This window comes from Thalassophryne amazonica, chromosome 8 (genome assembly GCF_902500255.1).
Source record: "Thalassophryne amazonica chromosome 8, fThaAma1.1, whole genome shotgun sequence".
Lineage (NCBI taxonomy): Eukaryota > Metazoa > Chordata > Actinopteri > Batrachoidiformes > Batrachoididae > Thalassophryne > Thalassophryne amazonica.
The window spans coordinates 110,247,426-110,262,150 of NC_047110.1; the positions used below are offsets into that span (position 1 = coordinate 110,247,426).

General features: G+C 45.8%; 1 protein-coding gene across 2 annotated transcripts in view; it reads right to left on the bottom strand.

Annotated features, from left to right (window-relative positions):
- Positions 1-14,725, bottom strand: part of ranbp10 (RAN binding protein 10) — a 112,815-nt gene that overhangs the window by 41,583 nt on the left and 56,507 nt on the right. For both annotated transcript variants that reach the window (XM_034177256.1, XM_034177255.1), the window contains exons 2-3: positions 4,196-4,307; positions 2,282-2,334 (exon numbers count right to left, since the gene is read on the bottom strand). In XM_034177256.1, the coding sequence (XP_034033147.1) occupies positions 2,282-2,334; positions 4,196-4,307 (165 nt within the window). The remainder of the gene's footprint in view (positions 1-2,281; positions 2,335-4,195; positions 4,308-14,725) is intronic.

The following is a 14,725-nucleotide window of genomic DNA, read 5'->3' on the forward strand; positions in this document are numbered from 1 at the left end:
CCGGATGGACATATTGGTTACTGCAGGAAGCTTCTTGGTCAGGATCTTTCTCTCTCTCTCCTTCCTCTTTCTCCTCTTCTCCTGTGTGTTGTTCGTTCACACTTTTTCAAAGACTTCCAGTCTCGTGTGGATCACTGCTCACCAGCTGGCTCAGCTCCTTGCTTGTTCTTTCTAGGTCTTACAGTCGATGGAGCAGCTCTTGACCTTGTGTTTCAGGGGGTTCTTGTAGCATTTTTTTCTTCTCTCCTGTGGACTCTTTTCCTTCACTCAGCTGGGACTAGAGGATCTGCTTGGGAAGTCAGCCGCCATCCATCCTAACAATGTGATCCACCCACCGAAGCTGGTTCTTGATGATTTGTTTCACTCAGGACACTGATGTTGGTACAGTAGTCTTCCCACCCGATGTGGAGGAAACTCCACAGGCAGCATTGGTGAAATCGCTCAAGGGTCTTCAGGTGGTGGCGGCAGGCAGTTCAGGTCTCAGACCCTTACAGCAGGGTTAACCTATGATGGACTGGTGTCACATCCAGGGGTAGATGTAGACTTTCATCTGCTTCACGCTACGGTATCTGGGGATAAGCACTGGTGTCGCAGACCAAACGGTCTGCCCCTAAAAATTGGTCCACCCTGCCTCTACTGCGCATGCGTCATTTGCAACCAGAGCAGCTCCTGTGAGATGGACTCTCTTCACCCAAAGCAATCAAATGGATTAATGTGATTATTAACCATCAGATGGCAAGGTAAAACCTCTTAAAATCATTCTGAAGTCAGTTTGAAGCAGAAACAAGGTGTTACTGGGTGACACTTTGAATTGACCGACGTGCAGTGAATGTATCAGCTAGAAGCTCGTGCAGCGATGACGCTCTGATTGTTTCCTCCGTCTTTTATGATGAAATAATGCTGAACTTATGTGGAAATGATTGTTGTACAAAAGCTTCAGATATCTGTCGCTGAGACAGATGATGACTGGAGTGCAGTTTTAAGTAGAAAATCTGTGAACCGCAGTTGATGCATGCGCAGTGAAGGCAGAGCGGACCGATTTTTAGGGGGGACCGTTTGGTCTGCGACACGGTACCAATGGGCTTCAGGTCCTGCACAGGCCTTTTCTTTTTTTCTTACTTTGTATAAAAGCAACTCTACTCGTTGTTCGATCATATAAAAACTGGGGCTTGGCACAATGAGATAAATGCATCTCAACAGAAAAGGTACATGTATAATGCTATATAATTTGTATGTAAGCAAAAGCTGGGTCAAATCTCCCGACCACATATAGGTGAAAGAAAAAGAGAAAAGAGAAGGGCGATAGAATGCAATACATCGTCAACATCCAGTTTTTTTTTTTTTTTTTTTAGCTAACACACACTTACAGTAGCATTAACACAGAGATGATTTTTGCCTTAGCAGTGCCTGGGTAATGTGCTTTATTCTGCGATTATTTTTAATGTTTATTTACTGTAACTTTCACATGCATCATCTCCAAGTGTGTCGTAATCTAAAGGTTTCCTGCCCTGGAAAACCACCGGGAGCCGGTGAGTTTTGAGGAGAAAGCCTCAACAGTTTACTGGATTTTGGAGAAGTGTGATCACAAAGAGAAAGTAATGGCAGGTGACAGCGGCTCTGTTTGCAATCTCAACGGCAGAGGACATGGAACCTGAAATGGGGACTGGCCGCTCGTGTTAGCGATGTGTATGCTAACCTGCTGATTAACTGTGGATGGACAAAGGAAAGAATTAAGCAGCGCAAAGGTGACGAAGACTGTTGAATGTTTACTGGCCATCATGAACTCATAACTATCAAAGGGGACAACAATTTTGTTTCCATATGAAGCTGTGTTTAACCGGCGCAATTCCAGACAACAGAACGATATTCCACATGGCTGCTGAGTAAAATCAGCGGGATGTGGTTGTGATTCTGGATATGTATTATTACTACTTTGTTTAAATTTTTCCAGTCTTACTTAGATGCCATTTTATTTATTTATTTTAAAGATATGTTAGCACTAGATTTCTGAATACATTGCGGGTTACAAAGGAGCCAGAGCCGGAAGTTGGTTTTCAGCCAAAATTCAAGTCAAATGTGGTAGGAAGAATTTATGTTCCAATACAAGGAATAGTTTCTTAAAAACAACTGGATAAGAGGGAGGGTTCACATTTAACAGGCTGCCAATCCGCAAGTCCGTTTACCTAATCGAACAGCCATAAATTAACCTCAGCACCAACATATACACAGAAATCAAAATGTCATTCAGTCGATGGGTAGATGATGTGTCCTTGGTACTCACCGGGCAGTCTGTTCATGTTGACTCCCTGAGCAGATAGGCCAATTCCCATATACCTGTAAACAACACATGAAATATGCAACAATGTAGAGGATTTGACACATTGCTTTGCACGAATCCATCTTTAAAAGGTACATTATAACTATACAAGAGTGCATTGGATGCTTCTAACAAAGAGAAATCCAGATTGTCTGGACTGTATCAAGGACGTCACAGTGTTTTCACATTCCTGGGGAGGCATGGACTCCCAGAGTCACCAGCCACATGATGAGGATGAGTGGACAGCGTACATCCTTTTCAAATCAGAAAATTTACAGAAGCACAGTGAAACTCCTCCGTGCCGCTGAAAAGAGTCATCAGTCTTGTCAGCTGAACACACTGTCTGAACAGAGCGCCGTGGCTGGTCCTGAGATCATCGCTCAGAGCGAAGCTCACCATTCATGGTCTGAGCCAAACAGGATGCTCCTCTTCAGTGCTTTCTGGTTTCATTTTCAATAAGAACGACGAGTGGAAGACGTTCTGAAGAACAACTCAGCTCAGTTTGTCACCTCGAAGTCCGAGATGTTTTTATAGCATTTAGATTTTCACCAGAGAGCGAGCACAACAACAAGCACCAAGTCACGTCAATAAAACAAGAGAACAGCTTTTCTCCTTATTTATTCTGTTGTCTAATTTCAAAGCACGTCTGAAATGTGCACTCAGCAGGTTGGGATTATATGACAACATACTAGTCCGGGCACTCCTGCTGCGAGGGAGCACTGAGTTTATTTTTTTTTTTTTGGGGATGCGGCATGTGAAGCATCGATGAGCTACGCTGAACACCAAAATGATCCTGAAACTCACCAACTTATTGAAGGTGCTTAACTATAACAAAATTTTAATCTGCAGGAAATTAGAGGACTTTTACCTGTGATACGATTTGTGAATTTAAACAGATGGCAAGGTGTACTGCCCAGAGTGAAGATGGGTACTCTGCAAATGACACTGAAAGTACAGTTGTGCTTTATTTTTCAAGTACCGGTAATCCAATCACCATGCATAAATCTGGATCAAGACAATGTATCAGGTGTTCCACGACATCATATACAAAGTCAGCAAAACATCACCAGAACCACCCCCTGCCACCCCCGCTGCCATCTCCTTTTATGACCCTCTTCCCACACCGTATACACAGACGTTTGTAGCCCTTAACAATTAAGACAGAGTTCCTTGTCGTGAGATAAACGTGTAAAGCGAGGATCAGCCGCAGTGAGATCAAAGTATCAACAGACTTTTGCATCCGGTTGTGCCGATGTGCATGTTATTTATTTATCATCTGTACTCTCAGTGGAGAAGGTAAATGCTGACGAGACGGCGTAGTCGGAATCGTGATGTGCGTCGACAGTATTGTTTTGACCGTGAGAGCAGACACTCGAAACACGTTGCTGTGCGTTTTGAACGTCAGTCCTCGTGTTCCTTTCAGACCGACCAGTTCTACCTCTGACGTGTACTGATTGTTTCTCTTTTAAAGGGATACAAACACAACGCCATAACAACCCACCAAGTCTCACAGTAATAAATAATGTTATGGTGGAAACCCTTCTGAAGAGTAAAATCTCCCAAAAGGTCTACAGCAGCTCACCGACTCTGCACCTGGAGGTCACCTGCCCTGAATGCATCACATGAGTACCTGCAGCACCCACACTTGATTAGTCGAGTCTGGAGCAGGGAGAGTTAGAAACCAAGTAGGACAGGTGATCTCCAGGGTCAGGGCTGATGACTCCTGGTCTACAGTCTTGCTCTGATGAATTCTGATAAAATAAGCCGCCTTTTGTTTTACAGTGCAAACATCGTTGTTCCCAGAGACAAGAGAGTCCACGGGTCATTCCAACTGGGAGCTGCACATGACGTAAAGGTGACAGTTTGGTACCTACTTACCCATCCCGACCTTTGCTGACAATCTTTACTTCAAAATAGTAGATCCCACAGGCAGCAGGGATTGGGTGTGTAGCTCGCACCGATGCTGCATCCTTGTGGTTTTTACCATGACCTGCAACAAAGAAACAAATTAAATACATAAAAAAAAAAAAAATAAATAAAATTAAAAAGAAGCTCATTTCACCTACTGCGAGGAGTGAAATCTCAAATTCAAATATGCTTTTGGGATTTCTTTTTCATTTGCTTGTTTGTTTTTTTATTCCTCACTCTTAAAAAAGAAAAAGACAAGACTTTCCTCATCAGTAATGCCGATTTTAAGTCGGCTGAATCTCAGCTCTGGATACAGTATTGTCTGCTTTTTTTTCTTTCCTATTTTTTTTTTTTTTTTAAGTAGTTTGGGAGGTGCTGTGACTTCCATTCCAGGGTGTAACTATACGCAAAAATCACAGTTTGGTATATTTTCAGTACAGCGGAAACAAGAAACACATTAAAGATATTTGCCTACCTTCCTAAGGCTAGTGTAAGTCTAAATAATCTTTCCACATTGTTACAAAATCTTCTTTTTTTTTTTTTTGAATTCTTATAAAATACCCATTTCAAAAATAAATGCGACTTATAATCCAGTGCGACATATGTATTTTTCCTCTTCATGATTTTTTCTTTTTTTCCTCTCTCTCTTCTTGACAGATGTGAATCACACTCTGGTGTAATTTCTATGCTCCCCCATGATGCATTTTTTGAGAGATGTGAATTATTTTCTGGAAAATATGATAGGTGCTGTTTACATGTTGACATTAGGCACCATTAGGAAACGCACCCAGTTATTTCCGCGCTGAATACAAACAGTTGCATATTTGGCTTTCGTTCCATTATTGGAGTCCCATGAATGAACGCAGTGAGCAGGTCGTGAATCTGTGGGTTACTTACTTCACGTTAATTTGACGTTTGATAGCTGTGTTCGCAACAAACAGTCACTACAGTAGCTTTTTAACTTTTAAAGAATGCTGTCAAATTTAGACGAGTGTTAACAGAAGATGATTATGTTAAAACTATATCGTAGTATACAAGTTAAATTCTGATGAGTTGCTAAAGCACTAAACTCTTTCACCATTGTGTTCCATAAATACGGCAGCCAGTAGAGTTGCCATTCACCAGTAAAGCTGCTGGCTATTACATCTGAAAGAAAAAAAAAAAAAATTATTATATATATATATATATATATATATATATATATATATATGATTTTGTCCTGTGTGTGTCCATGCAGCAGCCTCTCTCTCCGTGTCTCTGTGAGTATACACCAGCGTAGGACTTTCTTGGCCACTGTTTCCGCTGGAATACCCTGAAAAATTATTGTACACTCGTGTTCCAGCTGTTTTTGTCTTATTATGTCTGTTTACTATTGTGAGCACCTGTGATGGCACCATCAATACTGAAAGGTACATCCAGGTTTTGGAGCAACACATGCTGCCATCCAAGCAACGTCTTTTTCAGGGACGTCCCTGCTTAGACAATACCAAGCCACATTCTGCACGTGTTACAACAGAGTGGCTTCGTAGTAAAAGAGTGCGGGTACTAGACTGGCCTGCCTGCAGTCCAGACCTGTCGCCCATTGAAAATGTGTGGCGCATTATGAAGCACAAAATACGACAACAGAGACCCCGGACTGTTGAACAACTGAAGTCGTACATGAAGCAAGAATGGGAAAGAATTTCCCCTACAAAGCTTCAACAGTTAGTGTCCTCAGTTCCCAAACACTTATTGAGTGTTGTCAGAAGGAAAGGTGATGTAACACAGTGGTAAACATACCACTGTCCCAGCTTTTTTGAAACGTGTTGCAGGTATCCATTTCAAGAGCAAATATTTGCACAAAAACAATAAAGTTTATCAGTTTGAACATTAAATATCTTGTCTTTGTGGTGTATTCAACTGAATATAGGTTGAAGAGTATTCGCACAACATTGTATTCTGTTTTTATTTACATTTTACACAACGTCCCAACTTCATTGGAATTGGGGTTGTAGGACAAACCTAGAAATCTACACTCAGCTCTTCAAGTGCTGCAATCAGAGCATCACAACATCGTCCACAAAGCCCAGGTCAGTCAACCGTTCTACTCCGACAAAAGTATTCAAGTTGTAGGACTCTATGACCTCTCCAAACACCCTGAGAGTGGAGCCAGAACAGATCACTCACAAATGAATATGAAGAATATGTTTCTAATGGTTGTCCTCATATGAATACTACCACACACCTCGTCTGATACAATTTTGAAAACAAAAGGAACTTTTACAGTAAAGTCCAGCCTCTGTGTTACACTGACTTTCTAGGAAATCTGTTTGAGAAACAGCTTCCAAAAGTGTTTTAACTATGGACTATGGTTCAATTCCAAATGGGCACCTGCACAGATGTACCTCGTAATCTTTGTGAACTCACACAAGTATGATGTCAAGACTTCCCTGAAGAACCTATTTGATATTTTACAATGATAATGCTCTTAAATCTGATGACAATTCTCCAAAATTAAATCACCTATTTGCATTGAAATAAAACAAGCAAAGCCACCCTCAGTTCAGCCACTGCAAAGTAGAAAATGAACACTTCTGGAATGTTGGCGAGCTTTCTGGAAAAAATAAAACTCTATTCTGACTGGCTTTATTAGCTGTGCATTTTATGCAAGTTTTTGGTGACATAAGCGTATCCGACAGAATAATGCTATCACCTGGGGTCGTGTTTGCTGTTCTACAAACTCCCTCAAACAAGTTTGGTTTCCAACACCATCTGGAGGTTTTAGATAATCTGATGTAGTGGCAACACATTCTGTCTGCACTGGTAACTGACCAGAGCCTGACGCACACAGCCAGCTGGTCACCACAGCAGTCATGTGACAGTAGTATGTTTGCACTGTGACTCTGTGACTGATCTAGTTTCTCCAGCCTTTTTTAAAAACTATATTAACCCATGAGTGTTCATGAACAAGTTCCTTTTCATATCATTTTCTAGGTCATTTTATCAATCCAAAAAGTGATTTCCCCTCAATAATCCCACTTTTTTTGTTGTTGTTGTTTGTTTGTTTTTTTTAAACTTTGGACACTTACAATGCCAAATACACTGAAGTTGGGACATTGTGTAAAATGTAAATAAAAACAGAATACAATGATTTGCAACTCCTCTTCAACCTATATTCAATTGAATACAACAAAAGACAAGATATTTAATGTTCAAACTGATAAACTTTATTGTTTTTGTGCAAGTATTTGCTCATTTTGAAATGGATACCTGCAACACGTTTCAAAAAAGCTGGGACAGTGGTATGTTTACCACTGTGTTACATCACCTTTCCTTCTAACAACACTCAATAAGAGTTTGGGAACTGAGGACACTAATTGTTGAAGCTTTGTAGGTGGAATTCTTTCCCATTCTTGCTTGATGTACGACGTCAGTTGTACAGTCCGGGGTCTCCATTGTCATATTTTGCGCTTCATAATGCGCCACAGGTCTGGACTGCAGGCAGGCCAGTCTAGTACCCACACTCTTTTACTACGAAGCCACGCTGTTGTAACACGTGCAGAATGTGGCTTGGCATTGTCTTGCTGAAATAAGCAGGGACGTCCCTGAAAAAGACGTTGCTTGAATGGCAGCATGTGTTGCTCCAAAACCTGGATGTACCTTTCAGCATTAATGGTGCCATCACAGATGTGTAAGTTGCCCATGCCATGGGCACTAACATAACCCCATACCATCACAGATGCTGGCTTTTGAACTTTGCGCTGGTAACAATCTGGATGGTCTTTTTCCTCTTTTATCCAGAGGACACAATGTCCTTGATTTCCAAAAACAATTTGAAATGTGGACTCATCAGACCACAGCACACTTTTCCAGTTTGCGTCTGTCCATTTCAAATGAGCTCAGGCGCAGAGAAGGTGGTGGTGTTTCTGGATGTTGTTGATGTATGGCTTTCGCTTTGCATGGTAGAGTTTTAACTTGCACTTGTACAACCCCTGGCAAATATTATGGAATCACCGGCCTCGGAGGATGTTCATTCAGTTGTTTAATTTTGTAGAAAAAAAGCAGATCAGACATGACACAAAACTAAAGTCATTTCAAATGGCAGTTTTCTGACATTAAGAAACACTATAAGAAATCAGAAAAAAAAATTGTGGCAGTCAGTAACGGTTACTTTTTTAGACCAAGCAGAGGGCAAAAAATATGGAATCACTCAATTCTGAGGAAAAAATTATGGAATCATGAAAAACAAAAGAACGCTCCAACACATCACTAGTATTTTGTTGCACCACCTCTGGCTTTTATAACAGCTTGCAGTCTCTGAGGCATGGACTTAATGAGTGACAAACAGTACTCTTCATCAATCTGGCTCCAACTTTCTCTGATTGCTGTTGCCAGATCAGCTTTGCAGGTTGGAGCGTTGTCATGTACCATTTTCTTCCACTTCCAGCAAAGATTTTCAATTGGATTAACATCCGGACTATTTGCAGGCCATGACATTGACCCTATGTGTCTTTTTACAAGGAATGTTTTCACAGTTTTTGCTCTATGGCAAGATGCATTATCATCTTGAAAAATGATTTCATCATCCCCAAACATCCTTTCAATTGATGGGATAAGAAAAGTGTCCAAAATATCAACGTAAACTTGTGTATTTATTGATGATGTAATGACAGCCATCTCCCCAGTGCCTTTACCTGACATGCAGCCCCATATCATCAATGACTGTGGAAATTTACATGTTCTCTTCAGGCAGTCATCTTTATAAATCTCATTGGAACGGCACCAAACAAAGGTTCCAGCATCATCACCTTGCCCAATGCAGATTTGAGATTTATCACTGAATATGACTTTCATCCAGTCATCCACAGTCTACGATTGCTTTTCCTTAGCCCATTGTAACCTTGTTTCTGTTTAGGTGTTAATGATGGCTTTCGTTTAGCTTTTCTGTATGTAAATCCCATTTCCTTTAGGCGGTTTCTTACAGTTCGGTCACAGACGTTGACTCCAGTTTCCTCCCATTCGTTTCTCATTTGTTTTGTTGTGCATTTTCGATTTTTGAGACATATTGCTTTAAGTTTTCTGTCTTGACGCTTTGATGTCTTCCTTGGTCTACCAGTATGTTTGCCTTTAACAACCTTCCCATGTTGTTTGTATTTGGTCCGGAGTTTAGACACAGCTGACTGTGAACAACCAACATATTTTGCAACATTGTGTGATGATTTACCCTCTTTTAAGAGTTTGATAATCCTCTCCTTTGTTTCAACTGACATCTCTCGTGTTGGAGCCATGATTCATGTCAGTCCACTTGGTGCAACAGCTCTCCAAGTTGTGATCACTCCTTTTTAGATGCAGACTAACGAGCAGATCTGATGTGATGCAGGTGTTAGTTTTAGGGATGAAAATTTACAGGGTGATTCCATAATTTATTTCTCAGAATTGAGTGAGTCCATATTTTTTTCCCTCTGCTTGGTCTAAAAAAGTAACCGTTACTGACTGCCACAATTTTTTTCTTGATTTCTTATAGTGTTTCTTAAAGCCAGGAAGTTGCTATTTGAAATGACTTTAGTTTTGTGTCATGTCTGTGATGTGCTTTTTTTCTACAAAATTAAACAACTGAATGAACATCCTCCGAGGCTGGTGATTCCATAATTATTGCCAGAGGTTGTAGATGTAGTGACGAACTGTGTTAACTGACAATGGTTTTCTGAAGTGTTCCTGAGCACACGCGGTAAGATCCTTTACAAAATGATGTTAGTTTTTAATGCAGTGCTGCCTGAGGGATCGAAGGTCACGGGCATTCAATTTTGGCTTTCGGCCTTGCCGCTAAAGTTCTCCAGATTCTCTGAATCTTCTGATTATATTATGGACTGTAGATGATGGAATACCTAAATTCCTTGCAACTGAACGTTGAGAAACATTGTTCTTAAACTGTTGGACTATTTTTTTGACACAGGTGTTCACAAAGTGGTGATCCTCACTCCATCTTTGCTTGTGAATGGCTGAGCCTTTTGGGGATGGTCCTTTTATACCCAATCATGACACTCACAATTAGTGTCCTCAGTTCCCAAACACTTGAGTGTTGTTAGAAGGAAAGGTGATGTAACACAGTGGTAAACATACCACTGTCCCTGTTGTGTGGGCCGCCAGAAGAGGAGGTACTGCTGGCCCACCACCAGAGGGCGCCCTGTCTGGAGTGCGGGCTCCAGGCACCAGAGGGCGCAGCCGCCTCACAGGAACAGCCAGGGTGACAGCTGTCACGCATCACCTGCAACAGCTGTTACCAATCACCTGATCAGCAGGGGTACATCAGCAGGACAACGTCTCCGCCTCTTTGCCGAGATATCGCTCTACCTGGAAGGTAACGTTCTCAGCTGACTATGTGATCTTTCGACAGTAACCTTTTGTGACTTTTGTGCATTGTATAGCAGACTCTTTTTCCAACGAGAGGTGGAGGTAGTTTTCCTGCCGTGTGGATTGCTGGGTGCAAACGCGCCCACATTTAATTGTTTTTTTGTTCCTCGCCAGCAGTACCAGGTCCGACACGCGGAGGCAGTGGCCACCTGGGAGTTCGGGACTTGGCGGCTCCAGTATTCCCGGGGTCTGGTGGCGGAGGAAATCGTGTGGTTCCGGTTCTGCTTTGGACAGACGTCTTCTATCTTCGAGCCTGCCCACACGACACCTTTTGTGATTTGGCTTTTTGTCTATTGTTGTAATCTGTTGTGTTTGTTGTGCCCATTCACAACAGTAAAGTGTTGTTATTTGACTTCCTCCATTGTCCGTTCATTTGCGCCCCCTGTTGTTTGTCCGTGTACCTACACTTTCCCAACAGGATATCTCGGCCAACGTCATGGACCCCGAGGGGCGTCAACCGGCCGTTGAACGGCCAATGGAAGAGCAGGGCGCACAGGCGTCTGCAGGAGGAATGATCGGTGAGTTGCAGCGAATCCTCACCGCTTTTACGGCTCGGCTGGATCTGATGACCGAGCAGAACGTCCTCCTTAACCGCAGGGTGGAGGCTCTCGCCGCGCAGGTGGAAGCGCGCCCTCAGGGCGCTGCTGCGGCTCCCCCTCCTGTCGATCCTGTGCGCAATAGTGACGTTCCACAGGTCGTTCAACGACCCCTCCCACCTTCCCCTGAAGCATACATAAGCCCTCCAGAACCGTACGGGGGTTGTGTGGAGACATGCGCGGACTTTCTTATGCAGTGTTCGCTCGTCTTCGCACAACGTCCCGTCATGTACGCGACTGATGCTAGTAAGATAGCTAATGTGATTAATCTGCTTCGCGGCGAGGCACGCGCTTGGGCTACAGCGCTCTGGGAGCAAAATTCACGGCTCCTTCTGACATATGATGGGTTTGTGAGGGAGTTCAGAACAGTGTTCGATCACCCAAATAGAGGAGAGACCGCTTCAGCCGTGCTGCTGTCAATGAGACAGGGGCGCCGGAGCGCAGCCGCTTATGCAGTCGACTTCCGCATCGCGGCTGCGAGGTCCGGCTGGAATAGCACTGCCCTCCGCGCCGCCTTCGTAAACGGACTATCGTTGGTCCTGAAGGAGCACCTGGTGGCGAAGGAGGAACCGCGGGATTTAGACGGGCTTATTGATCTCGTTATACGATTAGACAATCGGTTAGAAGAACGCCGTCGGGAACGAGACGAAGGGCGTGGCCGGGCACGCGCCGTCCCTCTCCCTTCCGGTTCCGACCGAGTTACGCCCTCCCCACGCTCCACGGCCTCTACGCTCCGTGTGGTGACAGCTCACCCTGCTGACGAAGCTATGGACATGAGCAGGGCCACATTTAGGGCACCAGATAGACAGAGGAGGCTGGCCCGTGGAGCGTGCTTTGTTTGTGGCTCAATAGAGCATCAAGTGAGGGACTGCCCCGAGCGGTTAAACACCAACGCCCGCCCCTAGACACTGGGTTAGGGGTGGGCCAAAACATTCACGTGGGACATACCCATATTGCCACACGACTCCCAGTGACAATCCTTTATGAGGATTTAACCCTGAAGGCCCCAGCACTGGTGGACACGGGCTCTGAAGGGAATCTGTTAGACAGCAGATGGGCCAGGTAGATAGGGCTCCCTCTGGTGGCGCTTACCTCGCCTGTGCAGGTGCGGGCACTAGATGGCTCCCTACTCCCTCTAACCACACATAAGACACCACCAGTAACTCTGGTGGTGTCAGGAAATCACCGGGAGGAGATCGAGTTTTTTGTGACTCCTGCCACCTCCCATGTGATTCTAGGGTTCCCCTGGATGTTAAAACACAATCCCCAGATCGATTGGCCGTCCGGGGTAGTGGTTCAGTGGAGCGAGACCTGCCATCGGGTATGTTTAGGTTCCTCGGTTCCTCCCGGTTCCCAGGCTAAGGAGGAGATCAGAGTCCCGCCCAATCTAGGGACGGTGCCGTTGGAGTACCATGACCTTGTGGATGTGTTCAGTAAGGATCTGGCGCTCACCCTTCCCCCCCACCGTCCGTACGATTGTGCCATTGATTTGGTTCCAGGCGTTGAGTTCCCGTCCAGCAGGCTGTACAACCTCTCACGACCTGAGCGCGAATCAATGGAGACCTACATCCGGGACTCTTTAGCCGCTGGGTTGATCCGGAATTCCACCTCCCCGATGGGTGCAGGTTTCTTTTTTGTAGGTAAAAAAGACGGCGGACTTCGTCCATGCATTGATTATAGGGGGCTGAACGAAATCGCGGTTCGTAATCGATACCCGTTGCCCCTGTTGGATTCAGTGTTCACGCCCCTGCATGGAGCCCAAATATTCACTAAGCTAGATCTTAGAAATGCGTATCACCTGGTTCGGATCCGGAGGGAGACGAGTGGAAGACGGCATTTAACACCCCCTTAGGTCACTTTGAGTACCTGGTCATGCCGTTCGGCCTCACAAACGCCCCCGCGACGTTCCAAGCATTAGTTAATGATGTCTTGCGGGATTTCCTGCACCGATTCGTCTTCGTATATCTAGACGATATACTCATCTTTTCTCCGGATCCTGAGACTCATGTCCGGCATGTACGTCAGGTCCTGCAGCGGTTGTTGGAGAACCGGCTGTTTGTGAAGGGCGAGAAGTGTGAGTTTCACCGCACATCTTTGTCCTTCCTGGGGTTTATCATCTCCCCCAACTCCGTCGCTCCTGATCCGGCCAAGGTTGCGGCGGTGAGAGACTGGCCCCAACCCACTAGCCGTAGGAAGCTGCAACAGTTCCTCGGCTTTGCAAATTTCTACAGGAGGTTCATTAAGGGCTACAGTCAGGTAGTTAGCCCCCTGACAGCCCTGACCTCACCAAAAGTCCCCTTCACCTGGTCGGATCGTTGCGATGCCGCGTTCAAGGAGTTGAAACGGCGCTTCTCGTCTGCACCCGTTCTGGTGCAGCCCGATCCTAGTCGCCAGTTAGTGGTTGAAGTGGACGCCTCGGACTCAGGGATAGGAGCTGTGCTTTCCCAGAGCGGGAAGACCGATAAGGTCCTTCACCCGTGTGCCTATTTTTCCCGCAGGTTGACCCCGGCCGAACGGAACTATGACGTCGGCAATCGAGAACTCCGTGCCATTCGCGGTTTTCACTGACCACCGGAACTTGGAGTATATCAGGACCGCCAAGCGGCTGAACCCCAGGCAAGCCCGCTGGTCACTGTTCTTCGGCCGTTTTGACTTCCGGATCACCTACCGTCCCGGGACCAAAAACCAGAGATCGGATGCCTTGTCCCGGGTACATGAAGATGAAGTCAAAGCGGAGTTGTCGGATCCACCGGAACCCATCATCCCGGAGTCCACTATCGTGGCCACCCTCACCTGGGACGTAGAGAGAACCGTCCGGGAGGCCCTGGCACGAAGCCCGGACCCCGGAACTGGGCCGCAGAACAAACTATACGTCCCACCAGAAGCTAGGGCTGCAGTCCTGGACTTCTGTCACGGCTCCAAGCTCTCCTGTCATCCAGGGGTGCGAAGAACCGTGGCAGTTGTCCGGCAGCGCTTCTGGTGGGCGTCCCTAGAGGCCGACGTCCGGGATTATATCCAGGCCTGCACCACCTGCGCCAGGGGCAAGGCTGACCATCGCAGGGCATAAGGACTACTCCAGCCGCTGCCTGTGCCTCATCGCCCCTGGTCCCACATCGGCCTGGATTTTGTCACGGGCCTCCCGCCGTCCCAGGGTAACACCACCATCCTCACGATAGTGGACCGATTCTCCAAGGCGGCCCACTTCGTGGCCCTCCCGAAGCTCCCAACAGCCCAGGAGACAGCGGACCTCCTGGTCCACCACGTCGTCCGGCTGCATGGGATTCCAACAGACATAGTCTCCGATCGCGGTCCCCAGTTCTCCCCACAAGTCTGGAGGAGCTTCTGCCGGGAACTGGGGGCCACGGTGAGTCTCTCGTCTGGGTACCACCCTCAGACCAACGGCAAGCAGAACGGTTAAACCAGGAGGTGGAACAGGTCTTGCGCTGCGTGACTGCCGCGCACCCGGCGGCCTGGAGTACCCATTTGGCCTGGATCGAGTATGCCCATAACAGCC